General features: G+C 52.0%; 2 protein-coding genes across 2 annotated transcripts; both read right to left on the bottom strand.

Moving 5' to 3' along the window:
• Positions 1-6,303: 6,303 nt before the first annotated feature.
• LOC149810595 (DNA replication licensing factor MCM2-like) lies at positions 6,304-12,678 on the bottom strand. Its single transcript, XM_089994176.1, has 8 exons — positions 12,440-12,678; positions 11,754-12,147; positions 10,809-11,074; positions 10,104-10,347; positions 9,098-9,523; positions 8,071-8,274; positions 7,077-7,258; positions 6,304-6,433 (listed from the first exon to the last, which is right to left on the bottom strand). The coding sequence occupies exons 1-8, from the start codon at positions 12,676-12,678 to the stop codon at positions 6,304-6,306; spliced, it is 2,085 nt and encodes a 694-aa protein (XP_089850302.1).
• A 4,703-nt stretch (positions 12,679-17,381) lies between these two features.
• Positions 17,382-20,504, bottom strand: LOC149810594 (trigger factor-like protein TIG, Chloroplastic). The gene is made up of 4 exons (XM_089994175.1): positions 20,420-20,504; positions 19,063-19,376; positions 18,136-18,495; positions 17,382-17,615 (listed from the first exon to the last, which is right to left on the bottom strand). Exons 1-4 carry the CDS (start codon positions 20,502-20,504, stop codon positions 17,382-17,384), a joined length of 993 nt encoding a protein of 330 aa, XP_089850301.1.
• Between the last annotated feature and the right edge of the window lie 6,026 nt (positions 20,505-26,530).

Below are 26,530 nucleotides of genomic sequence, written 5' to 3'. Positions count from 1 at the left end.
ACATCAGGTTCTTCGGAGATACAAGTGCTATGTGCAGAAAGGAAGTATAGTAATGCCGTTGGTGGATCGTTCCGAGAGCTCGCGGGACTCAAGTCGGAACGTTAACCCGATCTGAATCATTTGTGTATTCTGCTGACAGCAGTGTTGAACATTGGTAGTTACATCCCAACTCTTGTGGAAATCTTTGTTGTGTACTTGGCGAGAAGGCTCGTGTTGTGGCAATACTAGCACAGCCTTGGGGTTTGGGCAGTCGACCTAGCTTCCGGAAAGAAGCTATTGCTGAAACCAATCAATCAAGAGAAGGTATGCAGCCATCCTATGTTTGAAAGAGTGTAGACCCAAGTTGCGATGTTTTTAAAGTCAGGTGCAGTGAGTGAACTCCAAAGTGAATCAGATGTCATTCGATTACATTTCTGCTCAACAATACCACTGAACAGTATGTGGCAATACGACAGGAATCTCACAATCATCTGTCTTCGTCACTTTTGTCACTGTGAACGCAGTGCACTTGCACGGAGATGTCATAATATGCGATTTCACCTACAAAAACCTGGATGCATCTAGCTCTACGAGACACGAGCCGAATGCTCTCTAGCAACGGGAAGTTCAAACCTGCATGAACAGTAGTAGCATGTAGTCAATGGAGATATATATCCTGAAAGCGACGGACACTACTGCTACATTGCACCACCTCGCACGTTCCTCGTGGCTTTTTGCGTTGGAATATCCTGTTGGAGGGGTCGAACCACGGAACTTACCTGACGCATCTCGAACCACGGTGATGCATGTCGAGGTTCAAGATTGAGATAATGCCACTCAATCAGGAAAGTCTAAGCCAGATAAGCGTTCATTTACGTGCATCTTTCCTAGGTGACACTTGATATGAGAAAAAGGTCTGTTCCATGACGCTGGGCAACTTTCCTTGTGAGTGTGCCCATATTCCGAAGCCATCAATCGAAGTAAAGTGCACGCTTTTAAGGCTGCCAGGCATTCCCAGGGATTCTCAGGGCATCGCACGTGCAGGAACAACTCCTGAAGGATGGCGAAATTCGCACCTGCGGCTGAGGACATGGACAAAATGGACGTGGACAGGTAAAAGCAATCCACGTTGGTTTTTATCAGTATCCCGAGTCCGGATGCTCATGCTTCTCTTGAGGGAGCAGGAGTGGCCATTGTCTCGAGGGGATACTTCACCAACTTGTATTCCACGCAACGGATTCCATCATAGATTTCTCGATTGGCCTTGGCCACTTCCCCTTCCTTGGTGTGATGTGATGATGATGTATCGTTTTACACCACTACCGCAGATTAAGAGGGATGTTTAAAGATGGTTTGCCTGAGACAAGCAGAACGGATTAGTTCTCCGTCTGCATGAGGCATTATGAGGCCTGATAGCTGTGGGACCAGCAATCCAACATGCCGCGGCATCCCTTGTTCAAGCCACAGGGCTATGAGCCATTCCCCAAGACAACGTCCCAACTGCGCCGTACATGTATCAGGGAATCGTGGCAAAGTTTGACACCATTGGAGGTTTCTGGCAAGCGTGGAGATTGATTGCCTTGTGCTGCAGGTCCGACGACTTCTCTCTGGAGTTTCAGGATCTCGGAGAAATGAAAGTGAAGGATCGCCTGCTGAACCCGCCAAGCGAACGAAGGCTGAACGTGGGGGAGGCTCTCAGCGCGGGGTGGCGCTTATTCACCGATCACCCATGGGCCTATCTCGCATGGAGTTTCATCGTCATCGTGCTGCCCTACGTTGCCGCCGCGCTCGTCGCAGCCATGTGGAAAGATGCAGCCGGGGTGGCATTCCTGCTTGTGTGTGTCGTCGTAGGGTTCCTCTCGGTTGGCCCCTTCATCGCAGCATCGAACTGCATGCGTCACGGAGGCCCTGGCTTCCGCTTCCTGGATCTGGTCCAGACAGGTTTCTTCTACTTTGGTCCCATGTGCCTCATCAACCTCCTGACGATCATCCTCGTTGGTGTTGGCCTTCTCTTCTTCCTCGTGCCTGGATGGTACCTTGCAATCACCCTCTCGTTCTCGGTGAGCGTCTACATCGAGTACCATAAGGACATAGGCATCTTGGACAGCCTGCACATCTCGTTCAAGGGCACCAACAGCGTCTTATGTGACGTGCTTCTCCTGTACCTGGCTTCCGTTGGCATCCTGATTCTGGGTGCTCTTTGTGTTGGTATCGGTTTGCTTGTGGCTCTCCCTGTTATGTTGCTCGTCTGGGCTGCTGCTTTCCACCAGGTGTTTGGCATGAATGAACAGTTCGATGGCTGTCCTAAGCGCGTGGTGTGCTGCTGCTAGGCATCTGGTTTTCCGGTGCTTGGGATTCAGGTGCTCGTGCATTGAGGGTGATTCGCACTCACCAATGCCTGCGGAGCACTCGTAAGATACGTCTATACTGAAGAATGCTTTGAGCTGAGGTGCCAACTTTGACATTACTCCTTGTCAGAGATGATTCAACATTTGCATCAGTCATGCTGGACCCTTTCAGGGACATTTCATCCCTTCACAGATATTATTTAATCTGCACAGATTTATTTAAATATTGACTGCACAGAACTCATGGCCGAGGGCTTGAACTTGGTAAGTTCCAATGACGATTTCCTAGCAAATTGACCTTGTCACAGATGTTAGCGTGTACGTGTGTATCCAGAAGCTAAGGGTCACGATCCCTAGCGAAGCACTAAGAGCTTTCGCTCTCGCGGAAGACCATCAGAAAATGGCCAGCACAGGCCAGTGCGCTGGAGCCTTTGTGTTGTCTAGCACGGCAGGTCATATGTGCCATGCATATTCAGTCTCTTGCAATGATCTGAATTGCCTGCGACGTGTCTCGGAATGCGACATCATAACCACGACACATGTTCTTATGCAAGTGTGTTGTTGTTTGTGTGTGCCGAATTTCCCGGGCATATACACACCCTGTGATCCCCCTGTAACACTGCACCAGGCCCCGTGAGCACATTGCGTCCATGTATATTGGGTGATTCCAAAATGTAACTGGTTTGCTTGCTATGTGATCATGATGGGCAGTTTCATGCAAGCAATTCACCACGTTGCACCTGCGGATGGACTGCCGCACTTTCCAGTGGGGCTGCTTGACTGTTGTTGCGAATGTCCAAATGTTGTAGCGTTCGCTCATGGGACTTGCTGACCTATTTGCGCCGAACCATCTCCATGCCTACGGGATTTGAAGGCAAAGCCTACCTACCATACTGAATCAGTGGTCATGCGTCACACTAGGCAAGTTCGGGACACCTATAGGTAGGTTTCATCCGAATTTCTCTATTAACATTTGGGTCACTTATCCCCAATTATAATCACGCTGTCTCAGCAGATATCCATATCACTGCTTCAGTACCGTAAGACCGCTATGTTTTCGCCATCGCTAAATGCTTTGGTTTTCCCTTTGGTGCTAGTTCTGAGAGACAGAGGAGCATGAGCAGATGTGCCTGACAGCTCTCAATGCTGGGCAACTCATTGCACAATCTGGGCGGCATTCCGACATCACATGAGGACACAAGAGGCCTTGAACGAAAGGGCTGTTGGCGAATCTTCAAGGGCCGTAGGGTACGGTAGGGCCTACGGGCAGGAGATGCTGTGGCGTTCGACGGTGCCTGTGACCAGCGATGTGTTACAACATTTACTTCTATGTTGAAAATAACAGAAAAGAGATACGCCAGCCCAGAGTGTTAGTTTCTGTGTTTTTTCCTGTTTTGCCAGCCCTGTCGCTTGTAACAACAGAAAAGAGATACGCCAGCCTAGAGAAGGCGGCTTCTATATTGACATCTGCCAGGAAATCGCACACTCCCAGCCATCAAACTGTCCATGCCGGACGACTGATGAAACACCGCAACCCACAACAGGGATTACATTACAAAGGATGTGATGAGCCTGCAGAGGGCCCGGTTGAGGTCTGACTTGCTTCGTTGTTTGTTTGTGTCGCTGTGTGCTTTGTCTTCCTTTTTCTTTGCTTTTGTTCGTCTTTCGGTAGCCTTTCCTAGATTTGCCGGCCTGTCGCTTGTAATACATTACAACGCACACCAACAACAGGATGCGGGCGGACGCCAGGCACAGAAGAAGCATATCTGTCACACAAGAGGCTGTTGCGCCTCTGAATGAGATGGCAGACGGTCAACTTTGAAGATGCCTGTCTCGTGATGGTGCTCTATGCAGACGCTGCCAAAAACGAGTCAGATAAAAAAAGGCACCAGACGGGTAGCATGAAGAAGAGAAGGCCGGCGCAGACGCAGATGAGCATCAGGAGGTTGATGAGACACAACGGCGCAAAGTAGAAGAATCCTGTTTTCATGACGTCAGAGAAGCGGAAGCCAGCGCCTGTGTGATGAATGCAGCTTGATGCTGCGATAAAGGGGCGAACCGCGAGGTACACTGCCAAAAGACGAGCAGGAAGGAATACTGGGGGCGCAGCAACTTCATTGAAGGAAATGCCGTTCGGCAAATTACACGAGGCTTTCAAAACGCACAGCAAAACTATGTCCTAGGGCACACGATTCCAAATAGGACTATTGGCTACCCATGATAATGTTCTGGTGACAGTTAAACGAAACAAAACAAGTACGGCAGCCCAAAAAGGCGGCGTTGACAGCCAGAGCTGATATCGCGCCGATAAATGGAGGGATGCAGCATCCCTTACAAAAGGACGCAACCACGGAGGCTTATGCAACGCCGGATTAATGAGGCGGCCGTCAAGCTCACGACGCTGAACAACGAGGCCATGCGTAACATTCAGGGTCAGGCGCACAACGGAGGAGACAACAGAATGGCCTGGTGGTAGTTACTTGTGTTTTTGAAGGTTCAGGCACAAGAGCCCTGATCCAACCTCTGCAGAATGCTGCTCTGTTTACTGCGGCTACCAGAAAGAAAGACACAAAACGGCTTCGTTGGCCAGGAAGCAGCTGTTCTGTGTTGTTGCAGTGCACGGCAGTGAAGGTGCCTTCATGACTTCATGACTTTATGCCTGACGGACTTCAGCTTGTGTTACAACGAAGCGGGAAAGCAAAGCAGAAATAAACTGCGGACGACTCAATTCAAGAACACACGAAAGAAAATCATCATGACGGACTTCAGCACGTTCTGGGGAGAGGTATGCTTGGTGATTGTGAATGTGGTGCCCCTCCAGATCCTGATTTTGCGTCATTAGCCTGCGGGTCAGTGGACCTGCTTGCCTCTGATATCTCCTCCGTTTCGTGATGTGAAGGCTAGATGCTGGTGCAGACGGTGCCAGTGACCCCAACGTGACGTGCGACATCATTTGCAACAAGGCATGTCCGGCGAGGCAAGCCATTCAAATACCGTAACCAGTTCAACAAAGGGGCAATCAGTTTCACGCTTTTGGACTCGCCGCCAAGTTTGATAGAGAAAAGATGCCAATCTTTCAGGAACACACATATAGGTATTTCAGGTACAATATGTGATGACCCAAAACTGATTTCACAGCCCCAAGACTTTGACTCCTGTTGATATTGTTCGACAACATGTAAAACGGATTGAACCGGAGGACGAGAATTGTGCACGCTTTGGCTTTGCAGAATCGGGGTACAGAGTACTGCTGCATGTTCTCAACCAGCCAGTGCCCTCAGATGTGTACACGAACCAACACCTGTGTGGGCCGAGGTCGTTGGCAAGGACATAGCCACAAAGAATGTTGCATCCATATGTCACCAACATCGGACGACATGCCATGCCTTGACAGCATACCGAGAACAATAGTTACTGCTTATTGCCAGATCCAATAAGCTCTGGACACATGCTGCAATTCCCATAGGCTGAGCATATCAAACACGTCCCACATTAATGCGCTGATCACTCATTTAATAGTCAAAACATGGATGGCGCTAAGGATGGCCCAGTCAACGAATTTGCAGGGGGTAAGGAATACAAGAACGGCAAGATGTCTCCAGGCAGATGCAAGAATGCATGCAGCGCACGTGTACACTACAAGCCTTGAAGTAAGCAGGAGCCTTTCAGAGCATGGGTCTGACTGCAACCAGTGGTTCGACAGAACGGAATTAAACCCCATTTCTGTCCCCAAAATTCATGTAGTTGCAGGCATCTGGTCCCAAAAATCACTCTGCCTGGCGAAACACTGACCACCACCATCGTAGAACTTGTCGATATCAGGGGCTCCACGGCCACACCCACCACCCACCAGTGCGCAAGACACTCGTCGAGTGACTCGACGTGACTCGAGGTGGCAGTGCAATGAGCCTCCATCATTAGATACCACCCTCCTCGAGGGCAACGAGCTTGTTTGAGCTGTTCAGCTCTTTGTTGCTTACCGCGCCATAGCGATGTGGTGTCCGTCGGCGTCCATGGAGAAGCGGTTGTCTGTGAAGCTGCGGCTTCCGTAGAATGCCGACACATCGGGTATGTTGTACTCCTTTGCTCGGTCCTCAAACACCTTCCTGCAAGTACGCACATCGTCAGCAGCGACCAAGCACACGCCATCGACGTTTCGGTCCGGCTGTTGAATGCACACGTGCAGAGAAGACATCCCACTGGCATGTATCACTCCAACTCCAAGCTTACCCTCGCACACAACTAGCTTGGCCTTGCGCAGTGCCGCTTACCTGGTGGGGTGGCCAATGGTTTAAAGAGCTCTGAGCACACCTACTCTCATGCATGGGAGGCCCGTTTCTTGATGAACGTTCTTGTCCCCGCCCCCTTTTCTTGTGCATACAGCGGATGAAAACCTCGCACCGTAACGTGCGGCTGATGCTCACCGTGTCAAGGTCTCAAGCGGCATCTTAGGTGGGGTACCTTGGAGTCTGTCACAGGCCTGGTGGCGGCGTACCATATCTATTTATTTCTTGAGCTACTTGGAGTTCTTGGAGTTGCCATCATCAATACATCACACAGACGGGAGCATGAACGACAGCGCATGCCGATCATAATCGATACGAACAGGAACCTTAGCTCAGGCCGAGAGCAACCAAGTATCCTTGTTCGAAGCAATTCAGCTCATTGAACGTCAGCGGTCGGGCCACCATCGGTATCATATACCTCAAGAGTCTCGTGCAACACGTCAGGTGGGAGGTGGGTGCGCACTTGTTGATGAGGATGGAAGCGCTCTCGCCATGAGCCTCGCCGTTGCGGAAGCCTGCAATGCGGTCCACCTCGCGCGCCAGGCCTCGCAGGAGCGACAGCAGCAGCTGGTTGTAATCCCCACGCGTGGCGAGGTAGCGCTGGAACTTGCGCCGCAGCTGCTTTTGGATGCTGTACTTCTGCGCCTGCACGCCCAGGCTTCCCTTTTCAGCAAATCGCGTGATTATTACCATCAACTGTGCCGAATATGTCATGTAAAAGGGTGGGAAAGAGTGTCTTTACACCGAGCTACCGTGACCGCTTCCGCCCTTGCTCAAGGAGCTCTTCGGACGGCAACCAATTGCTAAACGGAATCTGTGTCCAGACTACAAATGCTTTGTTCGGTCAGCAGTGTACGTAGAACAACGACATGAATAGCCGTGATGTGCTCTCCTCCCCGCGCTCGCTCCTGCCACTGTCACAAAGCATACACATAGCATTTCCGCCGGCTCGCCCATGCGGTCAAACGTCTCGTGCGACAGCGGGCTGAAGGCGTAGCCATTGGGGTCAGCGGATTGGTACTTTGCCCGCTTCAGCTGATCCCGTGCAGCTGCTGCGCCACCTTCCGCTTGTGCGGCTTGGTAATGGTAGCCCCGATATCCAAGCAGCACTTTGAGTTGCCAGCGTACTTGTCCTTGTGGATAAGGTACTGCTGTAAGAAGATACAACATCATCGCTGCATCACACAGATAAGAGCAGGAACTAGTCATCATAGGCGGAAAGCAACCAAGCACGTAGATTCAAACCAGAACAGCTCAATGAACGTCAGCAGTCGGGACAGGCAAGCCTGCCTTGAGCGTGCTGCCGCTCGCACATCATCATCGTCCATACACGAGTACTTCTTGAATTTGCCAATGTCCGTGTGGATGCAGAAGAGAGTTGCATTTTTACGCAAGTGTTGTATTTGTGAGAATACATCATCATAGAGCATTGAGCATTTGTATGCGCGAGAGGGCACCTGCAGGAAGGACTCGAGCATGAGTCGAATGGCCATGTCGATGTCGGAGTCGTTGACATGATCTCTCAGGTGCATGGAAGCGTGAGCCTCGGACATGCGAATCATACTCTCTAAGTGCCGCACCGCCACCGGCATGGCATGCGTTACAGCGGCCTCTCGTCGCAGCTCTGTGTACATAGCCACCAGCTTCTCCGCATCTGCGTCCTGCGAATTGCAACAACCCGTCTCACCTACGACTCAGCGTGAGCGAAAACGAAAAGGCGCCAGCCTAAAATCGACGGCCATGATTCAGCGTCCAACAGCTGCCCTGCGCTCGCTTTGCCAAGCGCCTTCACTGGAACTAAAAAATGGTGCAAAGAATGCAATGAGATTTTCAGTTTCCTCTTAGAGCAGACTACCTGCTGAACGGCTTCGTCCCTAGCCTTGCTAGGATACAACGCCTCTGCAAGAATACTGGCAAGTGGAGGGGAACTTTAGAACTTGCACGATGTCTGGTGACCATCACTTGAGGTATGCATTTGCAAGGCACGGATTCCGGCAGATTTCATCAGCCTGCCTTATCTCAAGATACTGTAGCCTGACCCTGATTTGAAAGACCCTCATCATATATGCATGATTTCCTGCTATATGTCGAAAACATTCTGGTGGCCAAATCCTCAGCGGTCCTGCCCTGAACTCTCCTCACAAGCGCACGACGAAGCTGGGAGAGCCCAAGGTTACCAGAGTGCCACCAGCTCTACTCGTCATAGTACGTTCATCGGTGATACCACATGTGTATGTGCACCTCCCATATTGCGTCCTCCAGGGCACACCAGTTGCATCATGACACCGAGCTCAATGTTTTGAAGGTTCGATGCAAGTACAGAAGAGCACCGCATTGGTGCATTGACCGGATGCCACTAGGGCTGTACAAACACATATGCTGGATGCACAATTTATGGATAAACACATCCACAGTTAGATATAGGAAAACAACATTACTGGTACCAGACATACAGGCTTAGTTGCCATGGAAGGAGGCACGCACCTGCAGTTTGGGGTGGCAGTTTCGCTTCGCGTACGCGATGTACTTCTTCAGGAGGGTTTGGTCAATGAATGTGTCGGGCCGTTGTTCGGAGACGTCTCCAGTGGCTTCGTCCATCGCCGCGTCGAGCTCGTCGCCAGCGAGGTCTGGGTGGCTACAGGCGTGCGAGTTCACGACGAACCGAGCCAGTCTCTCATCCAGTTGCGGGTCGGCCTGGTCCTTCACGACGCACAGGCAGTCGAAGCGCGAGATGATGGGGTCGGTGAGCGTGCGGACGTTTTCGGCAAACGTGCGCGAGGGATCGTAGCGGCCGGCGTCAGGGTTTGCTGCGGCGATGACGGAGCACCGCGCTTGCAGGGAGGTGACGATGCCAGCCTTGCTGATGCTGATGCTCTGCTGTTCCATGGCTTCGTGAATGGAGACTCGGTCCTGCCAATGTGAAACGTCATTGTCAGCGGAACGTGCAGAGGGTCGGCGTGTGAAGAGTGGTGATCACAAACGCTTCAAGACCATCTTGAGATATCTAGCTGGCTTACTGATATGTTCGTGTGGGTTTGCATGTGCTTGCAAGGACGTGGGCACAAGCAAGACACAGTCAGATACGATTCTACACGACGATCTCCTTGCCAGAAACAAGCGTGTGAGCGGTCTTGAGTCTGCCCACAAGCTCCATGCCCCTGTCAGTTGTTGGCACCTCTGACGTTGAAACATTGAATTGAGACGAACGACAATCTGTTGCCAATCAATCAAGCATGGTGAGACATGACTTGGCACTGTGTTCCTGAAGTGGTGTGTTGCCAACACAAAGCTGGTGCACCAGCTTTAATAACTAACTAATAACTAACTAAATGGCAACATCCGAGACGAGGGAACATGCTGACAGGAACCTTAGCGATCAAGGAACAAGCAGAGGAGGTAGCATTGCAGAAGGAACAGGCGTGCGGTAGGCACGGTGGCGGAGGTCGTGAGCTCATGAATCAGGAAGGGCGGGTGGGAGGGGGGGGCATACGTTTTCATTCATTTTGTCGAACTCATCGATGAGGCAAATGCCGCGGTCGGCGAGGACAAGCGCGCCACCCTCGAGCGTCCACTCACCGGTGACGGCGTCCTTCGTCACCGACGCCGTGAGACCGACAGCGGACGCGCCCTTGCCGGTGGTGTATACGGCGCGCGTGGACGTCTTCTCGACGTACTTGAGGAACTGCGACTTTGCGGTTCCGGGGTCGCCCATGAGCAGAACGTTGATGTCTCCCCTGCACGTGACGAAAGCACGGTGAGCAGCAGAGCGCGGGGGAAAGCATGTTTGAGTCACCGCCCGGCAAACGTGGCGTGAATGGCAGCGGCAGGAGCGGCATAGCGTGTTTGCACAACTATATAATTTGTATATGCTTGTCATAGCGTATATAGGCTTGCAACGGTAGCACTGGTTCCCAAGTAGTTCTTGGAGTTGCCAATGTCCATGTGGATGCGGTAGTGTTGTAAAAATATGCATCATCATCATCATCATAATAGCATGTTTATTACGATACAAGATGCTAGGAACGGTGCGATGCCGCCTCAAGTGCTGGCCCGGCCTCATCGCCGCAGAGCTGCATCGGTGGCACAGAAGCCAATGTGAGGCACGGGAACTTGCAGTCAAAGTCGCAGTCAGACTCGCAGTCAAACCTGCAGTCAGACGTGAGGTGAGACGTGCGCAGCGTGAAGTTGGGCGCACCTGAGGCGGTGGCTGCCGACAAACTTGGCCTGACCGCCGAAGAGTGCGAGAGCGATGCAAGCCTTGATGTCGCGGTGGCCGTAGATGCTGGGAGCGATGTTGTCGATGATGCGGTCGCCGATGTCGGGCAGCGACGCGAGGTTGCGAATCGCTGAGACGTCCTCCTCGGTGAGCTTGTCGAGCGAGAACTCGTCGGCCTTGCACGTGACGAGGTTCGCCTCGAAGTACGTGTTGAACACCGGAAGCCCGACTGAACCACACCCGATCTGAGGGGGCTGAACGTGGGGTGCAGAGTGTTGGAAACCAGCTATCCTGAGATAGACAGTTTCATTGTGTGTGCCGAACCTTGTGTGCTTGGGCTCTGATAGAGGCCATATATGTGGACAGCTCTGGCTAGAATCCCTGAGTCGATTGTAACGGCTGTCTTGCTAAGTGTGTCGCTACCTCAACTGGGAATGTTTCTCAATGCAGAGGAATGTTCTCGCAGACACGACAGAATCGTGGAGACGTCATACGTGTCACGGAGGCCTGCTGACACTCCTGTCAGCTGTGAGTGATCTTGAAAAACTCATCTTACAATCGGTATTTGCTTGAGTCGCATGTCCAGAGAGTCCCCTCAAGTGCACATCACTTGTCAGACCAGCCCGGTGGTGGCATTTTGGGAGTGCAGCCGGGGGGGGTTCGGACAGACAAGCCCATCATCACTCTCTGCAGCGTTTCGCATGCGCGTGCTCATGCTTGGTCAACCAGTGATCCATCAAGATCATCTCTCAATGATCATCAAACATGCATTGATTATGGTAAATGAATGAATCATGATTATGGAAGTTCACGGCAGGAGACCTGCGGAGCAGTGCCTGTGATACGAAATGGTTATCTGATGCGGAAGTCTACACGACTACGCGAGGAGTCATGGTGGGAGAGCGATGTGCGCAGTGTGCACACCTGTGCGTTGAGCGCGGCGTCGTAGCCGTGCACGTAGACACCTGTCACCTCGACCTCCTCACCCGGGCGCGCCACGTCGATCAGGTCGTGCAGCAGGATGACGTTCTTGGAGCGGGGGAGGCGGCCGGCGGGGACACGGCCAGGGGCCTCTTGCAGCGTGATCTTCTGGTAGTTTCTGTAAATCGTCTGCTCCATGTCCATGAAGAAGGGGCCGGAGGCCTCGCAGCTGGGGCACGACAGCGGCTTGACCTCCTTCTCGCCGGTCTGCGTGTACGGGCCGATCTTGGCACCGCACGCGCCGCAGCTGAACATGACGAGCGAAAGCTGCGGGAAGACGCCCGTGCGCCTCGTCACCACGCCGTGTACCTTAACAAGCGTGTTGAGGTGCGCCTGCCTGCATGTATAATGCTTTGGTGAGTTTCTTCATGATGCCCAATCTTTTGTCGGAAATAACCACTTGGATGTATCCGATGTGGTTATCGATGCAGCGAAGCTGACATACCAGACTTGGCAGCATCGATCGGATATAACCAAGTGATGACTTCCGACACTATGCACCTGATACAGCATGGCACAGGGGGAGAAGGGGTCTCCTCCCGGGAATGCGTCCCGATCCCTGCAGGGAGTTCTTGTGGGGGAATGAAGCATGAGCAGCGTGCATGCAAGCACGATGTTAGGGGACACACCTGATGTCGCGCAGCTCTTCGATGACGGGCAGCTCGTTCATGCGCACAAAGATCTGAGCGTGCACATTGGCGATGTACGCGGGGAACTTGCTCTCAACGGCCTTGGTGGCCTCCTCGTTGAAGATGTCTAGCATCGCGTAGGGCGCATCCACGCACCAGATGGCAAGCGCTGTCTGGTGGCGGGAGAGCTGGATGAAGTCCACTTCCAGGCTCTGCTTGTTTGCTCGAACCATCTCCATGATGCGATTTTGGTAGACCGGCTCGTGCGAGCCCTCGTCCACGTATCTGCATAGCTTCCAGTCCACTCAGGGCCAGAACTGAGTCCATTGGCTTCCAATCAACCGCACGGAGCAGCCCGTATTCGGCAGAACATGGAAGACAACTCAGACAGGCAGTCGTCTGTCACTTCAGTCAACATATGTGGACGCATAAACCCATCGTACATGAGGATGATGTTGCATACAGAAATGCTTCGGTCAGTCAGAAAACCTACCTTCATGATTGCGTCTATGTCCATGTGCTGTCACACTTTGTGACACAGACTTGAAGAAAGATCCTGTTCTGGAATTTGCTATTGGACAAGCCCAGCTCTTGGTGCTGTTACCTCGGCACGCTTTGAAACAGCAAAGCGCTCCTGGATGTTGTCTGAATCAGTCTTGATACCTCCTGACATTGAAATTTAGAGGATAGAAGAGGTTGGAGTCAGGCGTTGATTGGCTGCGGCTGTGAGTGTGACTGTGTTTCTTGATGGCACAATGGATGGCACAAATCGTGCGCGATTGCGAGGTCATGTCATGTCAAGCCTGGTGTGCTTGCAGGTGGTCCATGCTCACCTTCGATCGCGACAACCACAGCAGCTGTAATCATGCCAACGATAGCCACGCAACAGAGACACTGCCTTCGATCTTCAGTCTTTCCACACAGTCACAGCGCAAAAAACGAGTTCATGTTTCAAGGTACGAGCTGCTCATAGTCGCTGGTGGCGACAAACGGCTCCGCACTGCGTGGCACGTTGCAGGAGGAGACATCGATTGATGAACACAAGAGGGGGGTGAATGGAAGAGGGGGAGGGCGGCAGTTGAAGGATAACGGACGAGAGCACTGATTGGACACACGAATGTCCATGTGAATGCGGTAGTATGTGAAAAGGTACATCATCATCAGGGGGGGTTGGGGGTTAAGGAGAAGGCCAAGGACAAGAAGGCGACGCACGTCTCAAGGAATGCACGGAAGTAGCGGGCGATCTGGATGCGGACTGCATCCTGCATCACCCACTCGGTGAGGGGGCCCTTGACGTTGGCGGCATCCAGCGTGATCGGGACAGCGTCCTCTGTTCCGGTGGCGAAGGAGGAGAGCTCGCCATGGCCGCCAGCCTGTGCTGCCTCGATGCGCCGCTTCCTCGCCGCTTCGTGACTCACCGCCTGTGAGTCATCGTCTGAAACACACATGGGCGGTCGTCATTGCCACGGAGCGCGCCATAGTATCAATTGTCACAGCTATGTAGACCGTCAAAGTACCTAATTACCTCTGTCAGGCTATGGTAAGTCAGGCTGGGCCAGGTATGTTTGCCTCACGTGATGGTAACGGTTAGCACTGATTCCAAGTAGTTCTTGGAGTTGCCAATGTCCACGTGGATGCGGTAGTGTAGCAAAAGGATACATTGATCATCATGTTACACACATCGTTGCCACATTGCTACATACCGATTTCTGGTTACACAGTGACCCCCTTGGCACAACCTCCTTCTTGCATCATCCGGACAGCATTGCCAGTTGAAGTATGGCTTCTTGTGCTGTGCTGTGCTGTGCTGTGTTTTTTACAGGTTCATAATGTGCAGCACCTTCACAAGCGGTGTCACTGGCACCTCGAGAAGTGTCTTGCTGGACACTTGTTACCCATGGTTCCGATTGTCGACCTGGCCCATCAAGTCCATCAAGGATTCCTCTTAACACCTTTGGGAGGTGCTGTAACATCACCGTTTCACCAGTATCGGGTTGCACCGTTTATTCTGTACTAATAACTCGTGCAATTCCGGGCATCTGGAGCCCAAATTAGGGCCAAGCCTGGCAAGACTCGGTGCAACAAGTCTGGCTAATCCACATTGCGTCACTAGCAGACAACTCCAAGATGGATAATTTGGGCTGATAGCCAGGTCTGGGATGGCGATTGTGAAGATGCTCTTCTATCTCTCATACTATTGTACAGTATTGTGAGGCTGCGCCTATGCATTGTGGGGATTTGTCCAGGAGTGGGTCACACCGTCAAATGCTCCGGGTAGGGCCCCGGCCAACCTCCTGTCACGCTTGTCAAGCGCACGCTCAGCAGCCATTCGAGCATCCGCCTCCTCACCAAAGGAGCCCTCCTCTGGCTCCTCATCAAGCCCTCCTCCTCGAATCGATCCAAATGGGGCATTGCACGGTAGTCCCTGCATGCAGATGTCAATGACCTCCCACAACTTGTCTCTCGAATGGTTGATGCCAGCTACAACTTTCTGTCAAGTCATTGGAGTTTGTGTCCCATCATGTACGTCCTAACCCATGCTGGTGACTGCAGCGCTTCAAATTTGTCGCAGGGTTCAAAAAGCACCCTGACAAAGACGGTGTCGTCATAAAACTCACGAGCCCGAGGAATGTTACGCAAGTCGATGCTTGGTTATATTTGGTGCGTCAGAGATACCATGCCATATCGGAATTACCAAGGGTTGAGGTCCGTGCTGCGAAGTTGGTGCATGACATCCCTGATGAGAAATGGCCATACCCAACACCTTGCTCTTTCATACACCGATATCTGCATATGAATCATCTCGAGAACGTACTGGGCCATGTCATCCCCGAACAGCTCTCTCCGCTTCCCTCATCTTCGAGGTCACCGTCCCTGCCGTCTGCATCTGGCCCATAATCTGGGAGCTCGTCACGGTCCTGGAAACACATGCATAACGTTGAAATAACGATGTTGGATGATAGCTGCAAATTTCGTAACAGTCAGTTGCGGTCGTAAAGATGTACTGATGATTGGCGACCTGACTGTTCAAATTGCGTTCAAATGCACACACATTGCACAGGGCTAATGTACCGCAGAACCATGACCCAGGAACCATATTCGACTTGCATGATATCATTTGAATTAAGATGGCGATCTCGTTTGTGTCACAGACAATGAATGCCTGGGCAACGGGTGTGCGCACCATTTTCAATCGTCCTCGCAAGTGTTGTTCGGAAAAACTCAGCTGCAAGCAGTGATAAGTGATGCGATGATAAGTTCCACACTGATGCGGCGATGCTGAACGCTCCACCAATACGCTCTGGAATTATGCCTGACAGGGTACACTTACACTCACGGAAGGATACACATGACCTTCACATGCAACCGCAAATGATATTCGTGTGGAGCAACGCAAGTTTATGGGACAGCGCCATTGCCAATGGCATTGGTATTGGCAACACTTGAGATAGAATCCACGTGGATTTTGAATTCGTGTACACTGGTTTGAATTTTGAACGCCCTGACTCGGACATCCATACCCGCCAACTGTGCACTCGTTCACCGTTCGCAAAGGCCCTTGTGAGGCATAACAGATCGGACGCTCATAGGCAAGTGTACAACTGATTTGCGACTGATTGGCTGGATAGGGTCATGCGCCTCTCTCGTGTTGCTCGCGTCGCCACTGGCAATTAACGCCACTGGCAATCAACGAGGCATACGTTGATACACTCGTCAAGTGCTGTACAAGGTATTATCTTGCAATGAGCTGCACCATCGTGAATTTCATGTGTCAGTACAACTGTGCCAGAGTCTTTGGTTCAACCTGGCTGAAGCAGCTAGAGCGAATGCTGCCAAGCCATTTCCCAACTTACACAGTCTCAAGCCATGAACACGCATGTGATCAATACATCTCAAGCAATCATTCACGTCGTGTTTGTGAGCTGGCATGGAGCACGGGTGCACCAGCTGCCTATCTGCATGATTTTCCTGTTCACATGCGCAATATGAAATGGCCACGTAGAACTGATACGGACACAAGACGCTGACAGCGGTGGGAACGCCTCGTCCTTCCGCAAAACGCGAGCCGTCCGCCGACAGCTGTCACAGATTCGCATGTATGACACGCAAGTTGAGCGCGGACAGCAGTATCCTTTCGTCGCTCGAAGCCGTTCGCTGGCAGCTGTCGCAACTTTGCACCTGCCCGCATTGCGCACGACTGGTCAGTTGCGCGCAATGGAGCATCAATCAGCGACACATGAGCTACCAACTGACAGCTGGCTCATCCGCGAAAAGCAGGCGATGCGCTAAAATGAAGTGAATTCGCCAGCCCCAAAAGGCGGATTGTTCAACATGCTAATAGCAAGAATGCATTATCGTGGGGGAGATGTCCTGAAGAATGGAGTGTGTTTGTTGAATGCAATTGATTCTCTCGTGTATTCACTCACATATCGAACAGAACAATTTCTGGGCGACAGCCAGAGCCGATCTCGCACCTGGAAACGCAGGCCGTCTGCTGTTGCCTGGGCCGCATCATCACGGCCTCGCCATCTAGCAGCTTGTGCTTGCCACTAGCTGGGGTGCACACGTCATGACAACGGCTGTCACCTGCATTCAGGCAAGGAGGACCCTACTCCATTGACATGGGTTTCGCTTGAGCAGCACTTGCCGCCTGTTCCACGGGTTATCCCTGGGCATGAGGCCGAAACCCCCTTGGAACGCCCCCCTCGTCAACGACAAGGGGGCATGGCATGATGACCGATTAATTCATTTATTTACACTCACACCAAGTTACCGGCGTAGCAACGCAACTGAAGGGAACACTCAGAGATGCACGCGAGACAAAATTGCTATCAGACACATCTCCGCTACATAAACGGCCGTGACTTCGGCACCAGTGTTGTCAATCCCCTCGATTCAGCGGTTGCAGAGTTTTGTGCAAACAGAAACATTCTGTGTCGAGCTACTCCGATGTTTGCTCCGAAGCTGGTACGACGGTGACAGTCGCATTCTCCTGCAAGAACGCCAGAGCAGCATGGGTCTTTGCCTGCTCTCGCAATTGCGACTCGACTGCATCCACGTCCACTTCTTGCTGGTTCTGTTGCGCATCCTCCAGCACTTCAGTCAACGCGGAACTGAGCATCTCCTCATCCACCTCCAGCCCTTCCCGACGGAAAATCTCCTCCAGAGCCATGACCTACAAAATTCCAAGCCAGCACATCACCACATGTCACTATCTCCAACCGTAAAAAATTCAGCTGCGACTGCTGCTTCCCATGTCGGTGTGTCGGCTCCGAGCCATGTTATGTTGCATGTTAGCCCGTATCGTCATCATGCGTTCCGATATGCCAGTCAGGTTGCAATGCCCTTGACCACTACAAGCAGCTACTAACTGCTTAATGTTTCGGACCCTCCAAGGCGATGATACTAAACATCGCATGTGACTTCGCCAGCAAGGACGGACGATATTCAGCAAAAGCAAAGGGGGGTGCTATGTTCTGGGATGTCGCATCTGAAGACCGAGCTTCTTGTTGGCGCATAGCACATGCTCAACGCCTTGAACTGCGCCAAATAGCAGTCATGTCTTGGGTCAGCAGGGTTCGGCAGAGAGGTGAAGAGAAACGCGATGTTGAAGCCACGATGACGTCCAGTACAAAGGCAGACCGGCACGTTGACATAGATAGTGCTGATGACGATGTGTCTGTTTACAGCATCACCGCACCCACACGGGCATTGGCAACTGCAAGTACTACTTTAGAAATAGAATGAATTCGATTCCCAGATTCAAGAAGAAATAGAATAAAGTTGATAGAATATTCTGGGACCACGCTGATTTGGAGCCGCACCACATTGAACTTCTGCAGGAGTGTCTCCTGCATGCCCTGCACCCAGGCGTTAGCCGACTCCTCTGTTGTGAGCATCTCGAGCTGCTCCTGCTCGAGGCCACCGTCGTTGATTGCGGCTCGCAGCTGCTTGGCGTACTCCTCCAGAGAGAACTCCCTGAACGTCGACTGCGGCACCATCTTGAGGGTCGTGATCTCCAGCAGCTTCACCGCAATCTCGTTGTGTATCGAGTCCTGCAGATGACATCAAACATGTGTTTGTCCTTCACACCAAAAATCGCAGCAGACAGATTTGTTCGATAGGTAGAAATTGACAGAAATGTGCCTCTAGAACTACACCTCTCAGACTCAAGAAGAATGAAGACGTGCAATGGAATGTTGCATGTGGTGCACAGTTGTTGGGTCAACAGCTGCACATTCACGTTGATGCAAATCAGCGTAATCGACCAAATCTCATCGACCTGTCATCTCCTCGATGATAATGTGGTGTACCGTCTCACACGATGCGACGTGAGATGTTGCTCATCTCACACCTGTGCGCACACAAATCTGAGATGGGCCATCTCACATCCGTGTGAGATGTTGATTATGCTTTCCTGACTCCAGCCGGAGCCATGCCATATGATGAAGTATCGTTTTACAACACTACCGCTTCCAAATGGACATTGGCAACTCCATGAACTGCTTGGGAATCATACAATTCTGCAAAACGTGTTCTGTTAGGTGAGACCCCGAATGCTATCCTAAAGCAAAGCACATTTTCAGGCATTTGAATCCAATTGTGGCGAAAGGCGGCCGTACCATCATCTGCACCTGTGCGCTGTATCGGATAGCTTCTCGCAACTTCTCTCGCAGCTCATCCAGGCTCTCGATCTCTGGAAAAACCTTCTGAACGATTTCCAGCGTCAGCATGGGCAGCTGCCAATCAAAAATCTCCTTTGCCTTGATCCTTACCTCTGCCTCTGCGCCCGCCAGGTGCTCCGGCTGCCACACTGCTGGGAATGTGAACTGTGCAACCCTCTCCTCCCCGAGCTTCATGCCTACTAGCTTCTCAATGACCCCTGCAAGGACAGCACCACCGTCATCGATTCTGCTCTCCTTCCCTCGAGGAGCACCTCGGTTTACAGCGTTTGTAGAACACTACTCAGTATCTCACGGAACAACCCGGTTCAATCGTAGAGAGCTCCTTCCTTTCAGTGATTTTAGAAGAGGAGGACATGTGAGTGCGAACACCGAAAGCCTTCTGCAGAAATGCAAACACCATCCTGGTACGGGTGACGTTAACGGTAGCACTGATGATTAAGTCGCTCTTGGAGGTGCCGATGTCCATGTGGATGCGGTGATGTTTTAAAAACATACATCATCATCCTGAGTACAGGGAAAGGCTGCCAAGGATGGATAGAGCTCGCACACAATGTCAGGTACAGGAACAGCGGCACAACTGCCGCTGGACTGCTTCGCGTCCTGAACGCATGGGTCAAACGACGATGGACGCAAGTTGTGGCTTCTTGTCTTTCAGAGCGAATAGATTTTTTGCAAGGGCAAGCGTATTATGTTGTGGACATTTCATTCCCGGCACGCCACAATATCGGCGTGGTGGGCAGTACTGCCTCCTGTCATGTAGCGGCTGCCTTGGAAAGGACGAATCATTGTTTTGACGGCCCAAGCGATTGGCACACCGCGTGAACAACCACACCCAGGATCCAGAATCATGCAAGCAAACATGTCAAACACACCAAGAAGCGTAAAACCCCATCATCACACCTCCACCATGGCTTCATCCCAGAACACCTAAACCACTGTACAGCCCTAAAGGTTAGAGCCTTAAAATTTGAAATTTTTGATCGGCTCGAGTATCTGAACATTCCCTTTCGTACTTAGGTAGTACCAGATGCAACTTGCGCAGGGTGAGCAGAGAGCCCTTCATGTGGCGCACGCAGTAGTGCAACAGGTGCTGCAATCCAGCCCTCAGCCAGCGTCTGAAGTGGGGCTATGATGATGTATCTTTTTACAACACAACCGCATCCACATGGACATTGGCAACTATGAGGGGAATCTTAATGGTTGTAGGGCATGCCGAAACAGTCAGCCCTAATAAAACTTATTGCGCGCCTCTCCGTCCCCCCCTCCACCACACTCCATTATGCAACCCAACTACCTGCTGCTTGATGGATGAGCTTTGAAACAGTGCCCATTCCAACAACCACAGCAAGCAACCATGATGTCAGTTCTATGCCCGCCATTTCGGGCAAACGCGCTATGCCAAGTCCGACCGTCAACAACGCCCTTGCAGCTTCAATTTGGATGACAATTCACGGCAAACCAGCGCACCTGGAAAATAGCTCTCGGTGTCTGAGCAGTCGATCTGCATGGAGGTTCCCTGCATGCCCTCGAGCGGCTCGTCAGTTTCGATGACGCGACCGGTGACCTCAGCAACTAGCATGTCTCCAAGGGCCACGCCTCGGTCTGTTACCACTGTCATTTGCCCACCGTTGTCCTTCAAGAACCTGCATCAGCAACAACACACCATGACTGCCAGTCATCGCAAACGCTTCACAGCCCAGGCCAATCATATTCGCCGTCCGTTTGCTCGGCATTGCATCAGAGGACCACATGTTTTATCTTGTGGTTGTAGATGCCCGAAAGGCAAGCAGTTTTGAGGATGTGTATGGTGGTCGAACATTGCACAACAGAGCTCATTGTTAGTCGGCGATGAGGAGTTCAAACGAAGCGCCAGTGTCGTGCAGCAATGGCTCGTGCCACAGCACACATACCAAGAACGCTTGGTGCGTGCAGCGGCGACCCTGGCGGTCACAGGATGACACGCTTGCGTACGCAAGCTATGACCAGCATATTTATATGCAGCAATCATTTTTTGTATATGCAGGGGACTGATGATAGCTATCGCCCATGGACTGGAACCCACATCCCTGACCTCTGACACAAAAAACGCTGATGTGAGTGCAAACGCTGCGTCTGTCGCGAATCACGTATTGAGAGAGGCCGCTGGGAGGAATACCAGTGCTTCGCCAAAATGGCTTTCGACCCCACTTCTGCCCCAAAAAACCCATGCAGTTTTGGGCAACCGGACCCGCAAAATCGCTCGTTCTGGCAAGGGGCTGAGAAACGCACTGTGCGATACTGCTCTCGACCTTTTCGCGCTCGCCCTCTTCGCTGAGCACCTCATCGACTGTGATCTGCAGGCCCGTGTAGGGCCCGGTGAAGTCAACGCCCATCTCGCCCTTCTCAGCAGACACCGTGTACGTGAAAGGCTTGTCCTTGCTGAAGCTCTTCATCAGCGACTCAAGATCGCTCTCCACCTTTTGCGAGCCGTCCACCAGCTTCTCTGCCCGTCCTTCGAAAGCCTGCATGTAATAAAATGTAGGCACAGGCACGTAGTGAGCTCACAGGCTGTGGTCCAGCCAAACTAAGCAAAAGGATACTGCGAGAGCTGAGACCGCATAGCGGTCGAGGCCGTGTGTGATAGGATGGCATGTTCTGGTACATTCCACCAAGGAATCGACCATTCCTTCCGTTGGCTGCGGCAGTCCGATGTGCTGCTGGTCAGGGCATACATGCATCGAATGACTCGCTGCAGTGAGCGTTTCACCTGACAGGTTTCCAGCCTGAACGTGCATGACTTTTTGGGGCAGACATGAGGGTTGTACCCCATTGCGACAAAGCACTGGCTGCAGTGCTTAACAGCCATGGACAATTGCCCTTTGGACTACATTTGAGCGTCGCTAGCGATGTGCGCACGCGTGTGCTCAGACCTGCTCCTGTGGATAAATCATGCTGAAGAAGGGTGCCAAAAAATGATGTTTGGATCCGTTTCTTGGTTCAGCACCTACACAATAAGGCAACCAGTTTCTGTACTAGACATATGTTTTTGCACTGGCGAAAGAGGGTCCCCTGGTCCAACCACAAACAGATTCCTTTTTTGTGTGTGGTGTCAATGGGTTGCAGTTTGGCGAAGCTGCATACCTCTTCCATTGTTGCTGTCAAGCACGCTTCTATATATGCGGCTGCACCTGGTCCTCCCCCCCTGCAGCCTTGACGATCATGTCAACAGGAACCTTGGTGTTGTCCCTGAAGCCAGGGATATTGTAGTCCTTGCGGAGGTGGCGAATCACGGAGTCGCATGCCTCTCGAACGCGCTTTTTAGGAACAGTTACTGTCAATCGCACAAATTGATCGTCCGATTCCTCTTCCACCTGCACATGCCCGTAGGGTTGCACATCGTCTGACCGGAGCATGTGGGCACCAGCACTTTGCATTTAGGTATTCTATGAACACGTATCAACATATAACATCCGATGTCTCGCCTGCAACTGGTTTTCAAACATTCTGTGCCAAAGCCCGCAACTTCAGGATCCCAGGACGCACAGGAACCCTGAAGCTCAGCTGAAGTACAAGTGAAACTTGTTAAATAGCTTTACGACTATTGTGAGATGCTCAATGCTTCATGTCATACATACAAGCGTGTGTAACCTTTGTAGGATCCATGCGGGTGGATTTATGCCTTTTCATCTGCGTGTTATACGGAGGAAATTCGACTTCCGCAAGGCTAGACGAGCCAGAAAAGCGCGCAGCGAATACGTAATGACGTGTGTTGCGTTCAAGATTTCCATATCACTTGAAATGTCGGCGTAGTTCCTCTCGCTGAACACAATGGCCAGAGCCAGTGTGGACATACACGACGTGCGGGAAGAAGATGCCAGCGACCGTAACACTTGCATCTTACAAGCATTTGAAATAAAACATACAATGTTATCTCTCTTGGTGGCCTCAAGATGCTGACGAGAGGCAATGCAACATCAATGCGGCGCACTCTCAATCACCTTTCGACAGTAAGGCACCCAGTGTGCCAACATGAAAGGCAAACTGCTGTATCTGTTGGACATAAACAGTTCCTGACTGCAAATCCGGCCGAAATCATAGCTTACCTGAAGTGGTTCGGATGCTGAGGCTACTGGCGCAGCTCGCACAACAACTGCGCGTTTCTGAGACCGTTGGACCTGAACACACGGAAATAAGTATAACATCACAACTGATGTCAGAAGCACATGCAGCTGCGGAGCCAGTCTCTGCGAAGTTCAAAGGTGATACCGCCGGCAGGACACACCATCGCGGAATGATTGTCAAACTAGGCTGCACCACACCAAGAAATGCAGCACATCGACGTCCACGCTGCTGAAGACGAACTATGTATGCAAACACATATGGCCGTCAGGAAGAAGCATTCACACCTGTGGCAGCGCAGCTGGTGTGCCAAAGACATGGCAGCGACGAGCGACAGTCGAGGCCTGCCGCACAACCACCGGATTGGCGACAGTTTTGATGATGGACCGAAATGCGTATATCATGACGAGAAAATGCGATTGTACAGTGAATGCCTTTGCTGTTCTGGCCAGCGCTTGCACGTGCGCCGTTGGTAGCAGAGTTGTGCTGCTCTGAGGAAACACCGCACGCACACGCCTTCAACATGTCTTCAAGTTTGTCATAAGGGCAAGCCACCTTAGCCCAAGCCTTGGCGGGGAAATGCACTGCTGAGTCATGCAGCTATCGCACACTCGAGAACACTGACAGTGACAGTGCGACAGGGTTGGAACATGCACAGCGTGTGACACAGGCTGCACACCTTAAATCAGCAGTTTCATGCGCACGGGTCTTTACGAGAGAGGACTCCTTGTATGGAATGCTAATAAGCCTCTGAGCTGCTGCATGCTGTTCATCCGTCACAGAAATGCAGCTGCGCATTTAGCTCGAATGCATCGAAAGACACGAGAACTTGCGAACTGCAAGATGGACAGCATCATTATCTGTAACGAGTGGAATTAATTTGATCTGGAAGTAGCTAGATACTGACCATCGTTTTGCGCGTCGCGATGGTGTTCGGGGCTGGGCCACAGAAGCTCAAGTTTAGCATCTACAGCTGCTCAGGAGAGGACCCAGACCACCCTGCACGACAACTTCTGCTACACGCGCCCGATAGCCGGGGATGGCAGACTCCTCGATTCTGCACTTACCCTCAGGAGATCATACTTCACCTGGAGCATCAGTCGCGCTTGCAGCAGATACAACTCCTCTCGCACGAGTATAAAATAGCGCAGAGAGTAGAAATATTCATCTCGGCTCTTCCTATTGGTGAGACGGATGTCAGGAAGGCAATCGAGACAAGGCTGGGGTACTTGTCATTTGACAGCAACGAGCGGTCTGGGCACCAGGCGCGAGAACTCAAAAGTGTTGCGCTTCAGAACAATCCCGCCGTTCTCGTGCGGCTGGTGCTTCACCGTTGCCACGTCAACAAGCTCAACATCTATAGTCAAGCGGGATTGGTGGCGCTGAACTTGATTGGTGCGTGCCAACTCATACGCTGCCATGCGTCAGGGTCGGCCAATACCACCAGGCTCAAGACTGCGCGATAATCGTGCGGATGGGCTGGCTTGTTGTGGAGGCATTTCCGTAGTTCTTGTTGCGTTGGGCCCCTCCAAGATGTACTGGGGTATTGCTTTTTCAAATTTCCAAAGTATTTCGTTAACAACACCTTTTCACGACACATACGCTCTACATCACGTTTTACATCCACACAACGGCACGGCCACGTTTGGCTGCTTCATTTCGGTTTTCACAATAGTTTGAACACCCTTTCAGGCAGTTCAGCCTGCAGGTGAGCCTGATGCACGTATGCTGCCCAACAGTTATGGCTATCTGGCTAGCGGAGAAGCAGCAAATGACCCTTATCAGCATCAGTCTCGTATGGCCCAAGCTGCCATGGCGGATTTGCAGCTGGACCTGCACGTGGACCCTAAAACAGCCACCCGCATCCGGCAGTTGCATCTACAAAAGGAAGATGCTGTTAGACAGGAGAACTACGACGAGGCCAAACACCTGAAGGGATGCATTGAGCGTCTGAAACAGCTGGGTCAGAAAATCGCACAACTCGAAGCTCGCAAGCTGGTACACATATCTTCTCCCTTCATTTGCGCTGCTTGAAGGCACCTTTCTCAGGGTTCGAGTGCTAGGCCTTCAGAGCTGCTCGAAACAATGCTTTCACATGGTCAGACGATGCTCTGCTGATGATTGAGCACCTGCACATGCACTTCGTAGAAATGAATGCGGCTGTAGAAATGCGAATGCTCATTGGGACATCAAAAGTGGTGCGTCATGGTTTGTAAAACTTGCAGAATTGCAACAGTCATGCCTCGAGACATCAAAGCATTGGCACCAGTCAAGCTGCATCTTGACATCTATGGACTTGTTAAACCGATATGTGTTGTTGAAACGCCAATCATGCATCGTATACTCCCGTTTCCAGGCGGCTGTGGACCGCGAGGACTTTGACGAGGCCAAGTCGCTCAAGATGGACATCGACAAGCTGCGGGCAGCGGGGAGAGCGTTGCGTTGGGGGGGGACCCAAGCCCCCGCAAGGCGAACGACCCGGACCAGATTTTCAACCGCGTGCTGAACAAAAAGGCGCCGGGCGCCGCTGTAGACGCCTCTGGCGACTCTCTCCCCCCGGCAGACGCACCCCAACCCCATCGGACTGCGACCATACAGCCTCAATTCGACGATCAGCCGGTTGGGACAGGCACTCAGGCCTCGGATGCCATGGAACCGGCGAGCCGACCGACCTCGTACAACGGGATTGAAGGCGAGGCAGACACTCAGGTGGATATCAATGCGCTGCTGGTTGAGAGCGACGCCCCTCAGCCACCCCCTGGTGTGTACCGCTGTTGCTTGTGGCCAGCATCAGCCACTGCACATCAGTTTCGTAGGGGTCTGACACTCAGCTAGGTGTTCCTTTTGTGCGTGTAGGTCCTCTTTGCTGCTCCGCGCCATGTCATGCCGTCTTGGGTATGGACACTGACGGAGTTTGGATAGCTCAGCAGAGCCACGTGTGCCACGAACAAAAAGTGGCAAAGCCACGTACATCACATGTTACATGTCTTTGCTTGTCTGCATCCTCAGAAGATGACACAGGTAGTGGGGGGCATACCTACAGCGACTTCGAGTAATTGGCTTCGCGAGCGCATAACACCTGAACTCGCTGAGCTGGCCAACAGCTGGGTCACTGAGGGAAACTGCGCTGGACCATGACAAGGTGGTTCAGCACCTCTGGTGTCCACTCGTAGGGAAACCGGGGCACTTCTAGTTTCGATCATACCAGTGTTTGCCAGACCCTGTCTGTTACCCCGTCCAGATGCCTGAAAATGCATGAAGTTTCGGGACGAAATCGGGGGTCGAAACCCATTCTGGCGAGGTACTG

The sequence above is a fragment of the Nuphar pumila genome, unplaced genomic scaffold, assembly GCF_984573655.1.
Source record: "Nuphar pumila unplaced genomic scaffold, dmNupPumi1.hap1.1 HAP1_SCAFFOLD_270, whole genome shotgun sequence".
Classification (NCBI taxonomy): Eukaryota; Viridiplantae; Streptophyta; class Magnoliopsida; order Nymphaeales; family Nymphaeaceae; genus Nuphar; species Nuphar pumila.
The sequence above is the reverse complement of the archived record's forward strand: the minus strand, read 5'-3'. Positions and strand labels throughout refer to the sequence as shown.